Source organism: Dreissena polymorpha, chromosome 9 (assembly GCF_020536995.1).
Source record: "Dreissena polymorpha isolate Duluth1 chromosome 9, UMN_Dpol_1.0, whole genome shotgun sequence".
Taxonomy (NCBI): domain Eukaryota; kingdom Metazoa; phylum Mollusca; class Bivalvia; order Myida; family Dreissenidae; genus Dreissena; species Dreissena polymorpha.
The window spans coordinates 93,266,596-93,279,110 of record NC_068363.1 but is presented as its reverse complement, the minus strand read 5'-3'; the positions used below and the strand labels follow the sequence as shown (position 1 = coordinate 93,279,110).

Sequence of the window (12,515 nt, the reverse complement as noted above, 5' to 3'; positions counted from 1 at the left end):
ATGCCTTTCAGAGTAAATCTTATAAAATCATTGTTAGGTGAAAATTCCTGAACAATGTGAGCCTCGCTCTGTGAAAAAGGGGGTTTAATGCATGTGTGTAAAGTGTCGTCCCAGATTAGCCTGTGCAGACCGCACTGGTTACTCAGGGACAATAATTACCCCTTTTATGGTAATTTTTATTTAAAGAAAGTCTCTTCTTCATATAAAATCAAGTTTAGGCGGAAAGTGTCTTCCCTGATTAGCCTATGCGGACTACACAGGCTAATCTGGGACGACACTTTATGCACATACATAAACCCCTTTTTCACAGAGCATGGCCCATATGAATTATTCTATTCAATATTTCACAATTTTCACAATTTTATACATGCCAAGGGTCACATCTGTTGTCAACACATTATTTGAGGACAATTATTTAGGCTTTCAAAGTCTTCTATATTCTACTGAAGTTTACCTAAGCCATAATACTGAGCCTTGCTTAGTCATTACCTGATCCCATACAAATGCACATTTTTATGAAAAATAATAATCTCATAATCAACAGATTAAAACTTCATATTTGTATATGTCTTGATACATATATATATTATTTTCCCATCAATATTTGCATTATATGTCTCATTTTCAGAATAATACAATCATGACTTACCTAAAAAAAATATATTCCATGATCAAAAATAATACCTATGGCAGTTTCAACATTTACTGTGAACAATTTCAACCAATATTTTAAAACCAGCCATTAGAAAAGCAAACAAACTTCAACAAACATACCTGGTTGGCCCCATTCAAAACATGTCCCCTTTTTTACGTTGATTCCCAAAGAACAAATAACCACTGACACAGTTCATATAAGCTCAAGTAAAAGCTTTCAAGTCTTGGCTTGAATAGTGTTAACAAATTTCTTTTGAATTTTTCTTCCATTGAAAAACAACAAATACAATACACAGCTTACTAATTTTCCCTGCACAAGCGAACGTGTCAGTTTCTAATTGAGTAAGTCAAAATTAGCCTAGCGTGATCATGCACGAAAATATCCAACAAGTGTGTAATTTTTGTATTCTTTCACTCCAAAGCGAACAATACGAACAAAGCCGCAAAGACATTCAACTTATTTTCACTGGATAATCCACTAGTTTTCAGACCAATTTGCCAGTGGCAAAAATATTACTAAATTTTTAAAAAGCCTAGTCAGAAGTTAAGACAGCCCTTGATAATCCTACCCACAAACAACACTAGGTCAAAGTTAATCTCATTTCAAAATACAGCAGAAGATTTGCTTGACAATAGCTTTTAGCTTTTTAGCTGCGTAAAGCTCATAATTGGATTCAACATACAGTCCAGTTTACATGTACTAAATTTATATTAAAATGATGTTTCCAGATCACAAAAATTAGGGCGGTGCTCTTCGATAAGGGGGTTTAATGCATGTGCAAAGTGTCTTCCCAGATTATCCTGTGCAGTCTGCGTAGGCTTGTCAGGAAGGACACTTTTTGCCTAAGCTGGATTTTCGCTAAGAAGAGACTTTCTTAAAAGAAACAAATCACAAAAAACAAAAGTTTCATCCCTGAGTGGCCTGTGCAAACTGCACAGTCTTGGGACGACACTATATGCTAATGCATAAAACCCCCTTTTCTCAGAGCACAGCCCATTTATGATATACTAAGTCTAAATACAAGTCCGTTTCAAACTTCCACAACAATCAATAACATTAATATTTTTTGAAAGCATGTTCTTTTTTTCTTTCTTATAATTGATAAAGGATATTGCACAAACATAGGTAAATTAATTGTTGTATACAACAATAGATTTTTTAACAATATTTACACCATTTTAAGTCACATTGTACTTATAATTTCAAATCCTTGATTATGAGAGAAAAACTACAAGTAAAGATATTTTCAGAAACAAATCATACCACATATTCAATATTTTACTCAGACTGTACAAAATAGATAATGTGTACCTAAAAAAGTGTGTGTTTTTCTGCAGTGTCATCTGCTGTCATGATTCCCAATATCTCTGCAGGATATCCCATTTGACTCTCTATAACCGGAAAAAATCTTCAAAATACATCATGACTGTATTATTTCATCTGCTAAAAATCTCTAATAACCTAGAACAATGACAAACTTACCTTTTATGAAATCAATAATAACAATATACCACTTCTTTATTGCCACAATGAATAATAGAATTTTGTAACAACACGTTACAACAAGTATGGTACATCACAATGAATAATAGTATTTTGTAACAACACGTTACAACAATAGTATTTTGTAACAACACGTTACAACAAGTATGGTACATTCTTCAAACGTAACAACAAGTATGGTACATTCTTCAAACGTTACAACAAGTATGGTACATTCTTCAAACGTTACAACAAGTATGGTACATTCTTCAAACGTTACAACAAGTATGGTACATTCTTCAAACGTTACAACAAGTATGGTACATGTTACAACAAGTATGGTACATTCTTCAAGTTGTTACAACAAGTATGGTACATTCTTCAAGTTGTTACAACAAGTATGGTACATTCTTCAAGTTGTTACAACAAGTATGGTACATTCTTCAAGTTGTTACAACAAGTATGGTACATGTTACAACAAGTATGGTACACGTTACAACAAGTATGGTACATGTTACAACAAGTATGGTACATTCTTCAAGTTGTTACTAAATATTTTTTGGTGTATTTCAATATAAGCTAAGAAAAAATGTGTAAATTGACAGTAAACATTATTTAATAAAAAAAATATTACACTGATAGAATACAGTAATTTAGCAGCAATTTTAAACACTTAATTAATAAAATATTTAATATCACAGAGGCCAAATAAATTCCATTACATGCCTTGCATTTGCAAATTAATGCAAAATCCAACAATAGTGTGTTAACATTATCAACAGTTCCACATATTAGGACTTTTTACAAATATTAATTTTCTTTTACCATTATCTACAAGAAAATAATGAAAGCGAACCACACTCACACATCTGTTTTGGTTGTCCCATTTCAGACACAATAATGATTTCATACATTTGCTTTATAATTGTATGAATATTATTTATCTCAAGTACACATGAAAATGGCAAAATTAGAACTCCAATGTTGACTTAAGTTTTGGTTCAACATTTATCAAGTGTTTTAGATTGTTGTTTACTTGCTGTTTATTTGTATTAACAAAAAAATACAAAAAAGGGTCTTATGCCATATGCTTCAAGCCTAGCTCCAGACCAGCCTGCGCTTTTAAGTAGTCTGGTCAGGTGCTGCCCTGTCTGTTAATGAGACAACAAATCCTTGCGTGGCTTAATAGCGTCATGCAAAAATGGGTCTTATGTCATCAGCCAGGACCATATGGTAGAAGGCCCATTTGTGCATGATGCGGCTCAAATTACAATAACATTCATCACATTCCATGAGCAAATTGACGCAGCTGCTGGACAAAGCAGTTTGACTGTTATAATAATTATTTTTTTTCAGAATATTAATTTATTTAGACAACAAAAATGTTTACCTCAATTAGAGCCATGATAAACTATTTGCCACATGATATTCTTCTATCCTTATGAGTTGGTCATGAAGCCTGTCTTGAGTTGGTCACATTTTGCAAGATGATACCACTGTTGTACACAAACTAATAATCATCATAAAATAGCAATATTTGAAGTGAAGTGAAGTGGTTTTCATACCTATGTCAACCCAAACATAGTCTGCAATTGCATCCTAAGTTACCCACATCAACATCCTGGAGACCATGATGCCAAGTCAAAAAGCAACAAGACAATTGTCCCCTTAAATCCTTGCAGGCACAAAATTAGTTTATTATTCTTCATCATTCTTGAATTGCATATATCAACAATTAACCTAATTTCAGTCTTCATTTGTTGTCAAAGTTGCATTCTCTCCAAGCACCACCATCTGAGCCACACTTCAACAACAACAACAACTCTTTCAACTAACTATTGCACTGCACGAGCATAAATATATACGTGGTTATTCACCATTATTGTATGCCTTATGAATGTTTAAAGTAGAGCACAGCATCGATACGATCATCATCATCTATGTTGCCTCGTTTCCCATTGATCCCTGTTCACAACCAATACTAGTAGTAGCAGCAGATGCTTCCACATCGCGGTGGGATCAATACCATGTATATTGACCAAGGCCCCCAATAGCATTGGTTCTTGGCTTGCACTCCACTTTAAATGAATCAACAGCAAATACAAGTATTGTACACAATATTAAGCTGTTGTTACTACTTTGCCGTTTTTTTCTCTATTTAAGTTTTTTTTCTGCAGCTTTGAAATAAATTATAATTCAATGTTTAGATAGTATGCTACTTGTTTATGCCCTTTGTATATTTTTCATATTGTATTATCCTTGTATAGGTAATTTGTACAAAAGTTCAAAAATTAATAAAAATTGAAAACAATAAATATACATATAAAATTAAAGTGGTTGCTGTTGGTGTAAACAAATGTTTGCATACTGATAATTTTTTGGTTGTTTGTACACTACAGTTTTTTGCAATATGTCTAACTTTAAAGGGTGTTCACAAAGTTCTATAGTAAAACAATACAGTCAAGCAAACTCTTGAATGCATATGTTTGTAATGTCAATCTAGTTTTGCAATAAAACACATGCTTGGTGATTATAATTTCACTTCTAGAAATGTTAAACTTTAATGGTTCTTAAAATAATTCTGTCTTTTAAAATTGCATAATTCACTTACATATATTTAACAATTTCCTTTTGATTTCTTTGATGTTGATATCATCTGGTATCTACACATTCATCCTTGATCTACAAGGTTTAATGCAAAACAAAATGGAAATATAATGTCAGATTGTTATCGTCATGTCTTTTTTTCTTCCAAATTTCGCCCATAACACTGGCCTATACACTCTGGAACTTTGTTGATTTGTGAGATAGCAATAAAACAGGAAGCATCCCCTATGAAGTGGGCACCCATAACAATACTGGACAATTTGTGTTTCCATGCTAATATATCTAAGTGCATTTATATTTTTCCCAATACATGAACAATCATGATTCATAGGCCAAATTCCCAAATGGTCATATTTCTGTTCAGATCATAAATAATAGAAAAAGAAAGTAACAGACGTTGAGACTGTATTGACAAACTAATGCAATACAATCGCTGTTAAATATTTAATAGTCTAGGATAAAAATTGCAAGGGAGAAAGGTGTAGCAAAATTTCTTTACTTCAAATAAGAGCTTTCAATCAATACTGCTGATTTCTAAGCTTTGTCAGAACTCAATCGAGACTATTGAACCACTGCTGGGTTACAAAGCATTTCCATTAAAATTGAGTTATTTACTTTTCATATTGCTTAGCAAACAATTAATGGATCGTTCATTTATGCAGGAAAACATGAAAGGGATGTTGAATGTCTATTGATGGGATCGAAGAAACAAAACTAAATGAAGTTGTGGAAAAATGCTCCCAACAAGTCATTATTAAAGATCAGGTCTTAAGATCTAACAATTCAATTGCAGCATGATTTGTCCACTGAAGGTACACCAGAATTCCTACAAATAAAATTATGATGTTCCATAAAAACACTTCATAATCAAAATAATCATGTTTACCTGTCTGCTCTTGATGTGGTATTTCATTTTACTCATATTCAAAAACATGTTCATCTAATAAAAGATCCAATATAATGTTGTTCCATTCATTTAAGCTGTGTTATGGAAAAACAGGGCTTAATGCATGAGAATCAAGTGCTGTCCCAAATAAGCCTGTGCAATCCTCACAGGCTAATCAGGAATGACACTTTCTGCATAACTAGGTATTTGTTCAAAAAGAGACTTTCTTTAACTCTTTCAGTGTGGGAACCGAATTTTGAAGGCCTTTGCAAACAGTTTGGATCCAGATGAGACGCCACATAACGTGGCGTCTCATCAGGATCCAAACTGTTTGCTATTCTGATAGTATTTTTTGAAAAAAAAAATCAAAGAAAATGCTAATATTAGAAATTCAGCAGACGACATTTTAGGAGACAACAAATTTCCCAGCATGCAAAGGGTTAAACAAAAAATTCCATATGAACAGAAAGTGTTGTCACTGATGAGCCTGTGTGGACTGCACAGGCTTATCTTAAATGGCACTTTATGAACATGCATTCAACCCTGTTTTTCCAGAATGAAGCCTACAAAGAAGAAAACAAAAATATGTGCATTCTGGACATAATTCCCACACAAAAATAAGGTGACATTCTGAAGAATATTTTGGACCTACTCAGAGTGGACACAAAAGTGGCCTATCACAGACTGATGACCAATGTATTGCAACAAAACTGAATTATCTTCTATCTTTGAAATAAAAATGATATTGACATCTTGGGATGATTAATGGCTTACAGAAATCTTTTTATAAATCAATACACTGGTTATTAGTTTACATTATGTTATAATGCACATACTGAGCAACTGTCTTTGAATTTCGCTGACACAATAAAATCACAAAATATTATTGCTATAGGTAGCAAAAAAATGTATGGAGTAATTGTTAACAGAAGAATTGTTCTTTTGGTTTAGAGGTATTGTTTGTGTTTGTATTTGAAACACTGCTTTAAAATAAACCCTATATTTACCAAATAAAAGACAAACACTTACTATGGTTTTATATATCATATTTCACGTTCTATTTCTCTGTGAAAATGTGCATACAGTGATACATTCTCAACATGGGAATTGTGAACCAATTAAGACAATTTACACATAAATGAAATATTCAGCATTTGAATAAGTACGTACTAATAGTAGTAATTGCATTAGCAGTAAACATAGTAGTGTTCAGGCCTATAATCATCAATTCCATTGATACTGCAACTGCATGAGCAATAAATAATTAATTGTACAATGACAGTATTTCCGTTTACAGCATAGACAGATGTCACTAATTATAACAAATAACATTATTGCCTGCTGAAAGAAATCAGTTTAAGTGTTATGAGGTCCCCGGGCCTTGTATGATGGTTGTCTTAAAATAAGCTCTGGTCAAAAGATCAGCTTACCAACAAATATTTAAACGGTTTCAACAATAAAGCAAAAGCAAACTAGAAATATGTCAGGGGCACTGATGCCCTCCAGCATGTTAGGACAATTTATTTATTTCCTAATTTCTACACATTTTATAAATCAGCTGTTAATGTTTTAATGTTTAAAAGAAATCCACTAGGCAGTTTAAGAGGTCCGTTCACTACACACAATTATGGCGACAATAAAATATATCATATTCTATAGTGATAAAGATAGCGATGTGAATACATGCTAAAATTAAGTTCAAATATAATAAAGTATTTCATTAATAAATTCCTAGAATCAACTTCCACTTAATCTTTCTATAATATTGCACTCGTATAAACTTATTGCTATGTAATTAACTTCATATTTCATCATGCATGTGCATGTATAATAGTGAAATCCAAACGCAAAAAAGCGGGCATATTGCCTGTCATATATAAAAGTGTAACGCTTTAAACTATGATACCTTTACTTTTGTATAAAGTATCATAATGCATAGCAACACAATTAGGGATCTATGATACAAACGATGAAAAGTTAATATTTCCCTTAAACAAGAGGCCCATGAGGGCCTGAATGGCTCTACTGGCTGGAATCAATAGGGCTCAAGCCCTCGATAGTATGAACAATCTGAGGAAGTTTTAAACAAACAGACCCAAAATGGGAAATTCATCGCATAAACAAGAAGAAACGTAAAATTTAAAATTCAAATGACTCCTTTTCAACAATAAGTTAGACAAATTTTCTTCACTCTCAGTGGGGTTCTGGCCCTTGATGATATAAAACATCCGTGGAAGTTTCAAAAGGATAGAGAACTTTATATGTAAACAAACCAGAAATGTGTTTGTCGGAAACACTATGTCCCCTTCTGCGCCGCTTTGATTGTTTTTTACCTTTGACCTTGAAGGATGACCTTGACCTTTCACCACTTAAAATGTGCAGCTCCATGAGATACACATGCATGCCAAATATGAAGTTGCTATCTTCAATATTGCAAAAGTTATGGCAAAATGTTAAAGATTTTTATTTTTTTGACCTTTGACCTTGAAGGATGAACTTGACCTTGACCTTTAACCACTCAAAATGTGCAGCTTCATGAGATACACATGCATGCCAAATATGAAGTTGCTATCTTCAATATTGCAAAAGTAATGGCAAAATGTTAAAGATTTTCATTTTTTTCTCAAATTCAAGGGGAGATAATTCTGGAATTATAACTCCGATATTGCTCATTTTCAATCAGGTTTGACTCATCATTCACATAAAGACACGGTGCAAGTTGGAAAATGATTGGATGAAAATTGTGGACTTTGTTGCGTAAACAAGCCTTATTTCACAATTTTCTCAAATTCAAGGGGAGATAATTCTGGAGTTTTTACTCTGATGTAACCCATTTTCAATAGGGTTCGAGTCCTCATTAATATCAACACACTGAACAAGTTTGAAAAGAATCGGATGAAAAATGTGGACTTTATCGGATAAACAAGAGAAAGTCCAACACACACACACACCCACAGACAGACAGATGGACACCATGCCATCCCATAAGCTCTTCTGGCCTATGGCCAGTAGAGCTAACAAACGTTAACTAATGACAGCTGTTCAACTGTGAAATTTTGGGAAAGATTCACTCAGTTTTTACAGAGGAGTTGACAACACAAAATTTTGGGATTTACTATATATTCTGTAGAGGAAAAAAGGATTAAGGGCCATAATTCTGCCACAAAAAGTTGCAGCAGAAATATGATTTCTTTGCAAACACCTATACACATTATGGTGATTCTACTGTGACAGTTTGAATAAAATCTACTCAGAAGCTAAAGAGGAGTTAAAAAACAACAACTTCTGCGACTAAAATTTCTACAGTTGAAAATCAGACAGGGGAATTTATAGGAATTTCAAAACAAGAGCACCGATAGTAGTGGGTGCCAACGCAAGGCTGCGGTGCAGTTTTGAATAAATGAAAGCTTGTCAGAAGAATATTAGAGGCCACAGTGACCTTGACCTTTGACCTAGTGACCCAAAAATGGGTGTGGCGTGTAAAACTTATCAAAGTGCAGCTACATATGAAGTATCAATGTTGTAGGTGGAAGCACTTAGAGCCAATGTTAAGGTTTTAGCACGGCGAATGATGAGCAGGCTATGACAATACCTCGGGTTTTCTCCGAAAACAGCCCAGCTTGAAACACTTCCTTAAGCATTTGAGCCTGGCCTTTCAAAAACTGGGCTGTATGCATGTGTGCAAAGTGTCGTTCCAGATCTGCCTGTATATTCAACACAGGCTTATCAGGGATGACACTTTCGGCCTAGACTAGATTTTCATTTACAAAAGACTTTCTTTAAGAAAAAAATAAATAAAAGCAGACAATGTCAAACGCACAGACTAATCTGGGACTATGCACAGACTTATCTGGGACTACACTTAACATACGTGCATAAAGCAACATTTTCCAAGTGTGCGGCTCATTTTTATAAACAAGGACCCCTTGTTACCCACCTATACAAGGACCTCTTGTTACCCACCTCTGCCTCCATGGACCCCTTGTTACCCACCTGTACAAAGCCCCCTTGTTACCCACCTTTGTAAGGACCCCTTGTTACCCACCTCTGCCTCCAAGGACCCCTTGTTACCCACCTCTGTAAGGACCCCTTGTTACCCACCTCTGTAAGGCCCCCTTGTTACCCACCTCTGTAAGGACCCCTTGTTACCCACCTCTGTAAGGCCCCTTTGTTACCCACCTCTGTAAGGCCCCCTTGTTACCCACCTCTGCCTCAAAGGACCCCTTGTTACCCACCTCTGTAAGGTCCCCTTGCTACCCACCTCTGTAAGGACCCCTTGTTACCCACCTCTGTAAGGCCCCCTTGTTACCCACCTCTGCCTCCAAGGACCCCTTGTTACCCACCTTTGCCTCCAAGGACCCCTTGTTACTCACCTCTGTAAGGCCCCCTTGTTACCCACCTCTGTAAGGACCCCTTGTTACCCACCTCTGTAAGGACCCCTTGTTACCCACCTCTGCCCCCAAGGACCCCTTGTTACCCACCTCTGTAAGGCCCCCTTGTTACCCACCTCTGTAAGGACCCCTTGTTACCCACCTCTGTAAGGACCCCTTGTTACCCACCTCTGTAAGGACCCCTTGTTACCCACCTCTGCCTCCAAGGACCCCTTGTTACCCACCTCTGTAAGGCCCCCTTGTTACCCACCTCTGTAAGGACCCCTTGATACCCACCTCTGTAAGGACCCCTTGTTACCCACCTCTGTAAGGCCCCCTTGTTACCCACCTCTGCCTCCAAGGACCCCTTGTTACCCACCTCTGTAAGGCCCCCTTGTTACCCACCTCTGTAAGGACCCCTTGTTACCCACCTCTGCCTCCTGGCTTGTCTGCAGCGCCCTCAGCTGCTGGGCATACTCGTCCTGCCTGCGGATCAGTTCCTGTTGGAGTGTAACCTTTGCCCGCAGCAACTCATGGTCCTCGTGCCGCACTTCCTGTTTGGCCTGGTCCCAGCGTGCAGACAGTTCCTCGTACCGCTGAAATTTGAGCAGAAATTGTGGGAAATGTCATACAACATGTGATGAACTCAAGCGCATTTTAATAAGTCTTAAGTTTTAATCGGATGCAGTTGAGCTAATACAAATTGGTTTCAACCCAATGTGATCACTCTGTGGAGTGGATATGGTGGTATTGTCATTTTGTACCAGTAACAGGCATGTAAACTAAAGTCATTACTTATGAATGATATTATTTTATATGATATAACTAATTCTAAGAGTGAACCATTAAAACAAATAAGGGCAGGCATGTATCTCTTGGGATGAAAGTAATTTAACCCTTTACTCCTTAGATACGTATTTTCAACCCTTTACTCCTTAGATACGTTTTTTCAACCCTTTACTCCTTAGATATGTATTTTCAACCCTCTACTCCTTAGATACGTATTTTCAACCCTTTACTCCTTAGATACGTATTTTGACGCATTTGTAGTCACATAGAAAGTTACATTTAAGTCAAGATTTTTCTTATTAAATTCACTTTTTAAAGGCTTCATTTCCAAACCTTTGATACTGATGAGCAGCAAACAGCATAAAACCTCAACAGACTGCGAGTTACTCGCATGCTGTTCTGGTTTTATGCTGTTTGCACAGAGCCAGTTTTACGTTGTTTCTTATGGGGGATAGGGTTAAACAAATAAGCAAATCAATGCATTCCGGAGATGAAAGTTTAAAATAATGAGGAGTCCTGACTCATAAATAAGAGATATTACTCTATGTTTTCGGACACTCTAAGTTTTCGGACACCCCCTTTTTTAGCAAAAATAATTATTTTTCGTGACTCTTTATTTTCGGACACACAAGTTTTCTTCAGTTATTTATGTCTCTAAGTTTTCAGACAGTATATTTTACAGCGCTATTTTACAAAATGTTGAACCTGTTTTGATATCTAATGACACTTCGATCATGGGGTTTTACAACCAGATTAACATCATAAAAGATTGCGGGTGCATGCCTGAGGGCAATGGACCATTACATTTGCGTTATTGGGTAAATAACCTTGTAAACACGTATTTAACAATGGTTTCGCCCGATAGCATAAGCGTTATGATTACCAGGGTTAGTGCTAATTAACAGTTCAATTATCTACCGCAATGGTACTACCCCTTCTCAGTAAAATAACTGTGACAAATACTAAATGTTTCAAATTGTGATGCACCCTATTAAAAGTTTTACGAACAATGGAATGTGTTACACAACAACTATCGGAAATGAACAAACAAAGAATTACAACCTTGAAGTAACTTTCTGTCAAGTAAATTAAGCATTTACAATTATTTAAAATGCAGTGCAAACATGTATAATTGTAATTTATATTATATGGCATGGTGTTTTACAAGCGCGTGCTATTACCCGTAGTCGTTGATACAATTGACACTATTTTCGAACACTTCCATTTTCAACTCTAAGTTTTCGGACACCTGTATTTTGTTAATATTTTTCGTATCTAAGTTTTCGAAAACATAGAGTTATTACGGTATTTGAAGAAAATATTTCTGAAAATCCCTGTCTCTATGTAATAATACTTGCAGCTCGGAAATAATTCCTAAATACATGGTATTTAAAATCTTAAACTTAAAAATTGCTTTTCCTCACTTATACATTATGAAGACAATCACATTAAATCATTACATGAATGTATTGTTTCATTAATATTCTGAAAATTGCTCATTTAAAAACAAGGGCTGTTTGTAAAACATGCATGCCCCCCATATGGGCTGTCAGTTGTAGTGGCAGCCATTGTGTGAATACTTTTTTTGTCACTGTGACCTTGACCTTTGACCTAGTGACCTGAAAATCATGAGGGGTCATCTGCCAGTCATTATCAATGTACCTATGAAGTTTCATGATCCTAGGCCTAATTATTCTTGAGTAATCATCAGGAAACCATTTTACTG

General features: G+C 35.5%; 1 protein-coding gene across 7 annotated transcripts in view; it reads right to left on the bottom strand.

The window, feature by feature from the left end:
• LOC127846744 (uncharacterized) overlaps window positions 1-12,515 on the bottom strand; it is a 108,280-nt gene that overhangs the window by 43,887 nt on the left and 51,878 nt on the right. For all 7 annotated transcript variants that reach the window (XM_052378240.1, XM_052378245.1, XM_052378243.1 and 4 more), the window contains one exon: window positions 10,432-10,596. In XM_052378240.1, coding sequence (XP_052234200.1) covers window positions 10,432-10,596 — 165 coding nt within the window. The remainder of the gene's footprint in view (window positions 1-10,431; window positions 10,597-12,515) is intronic.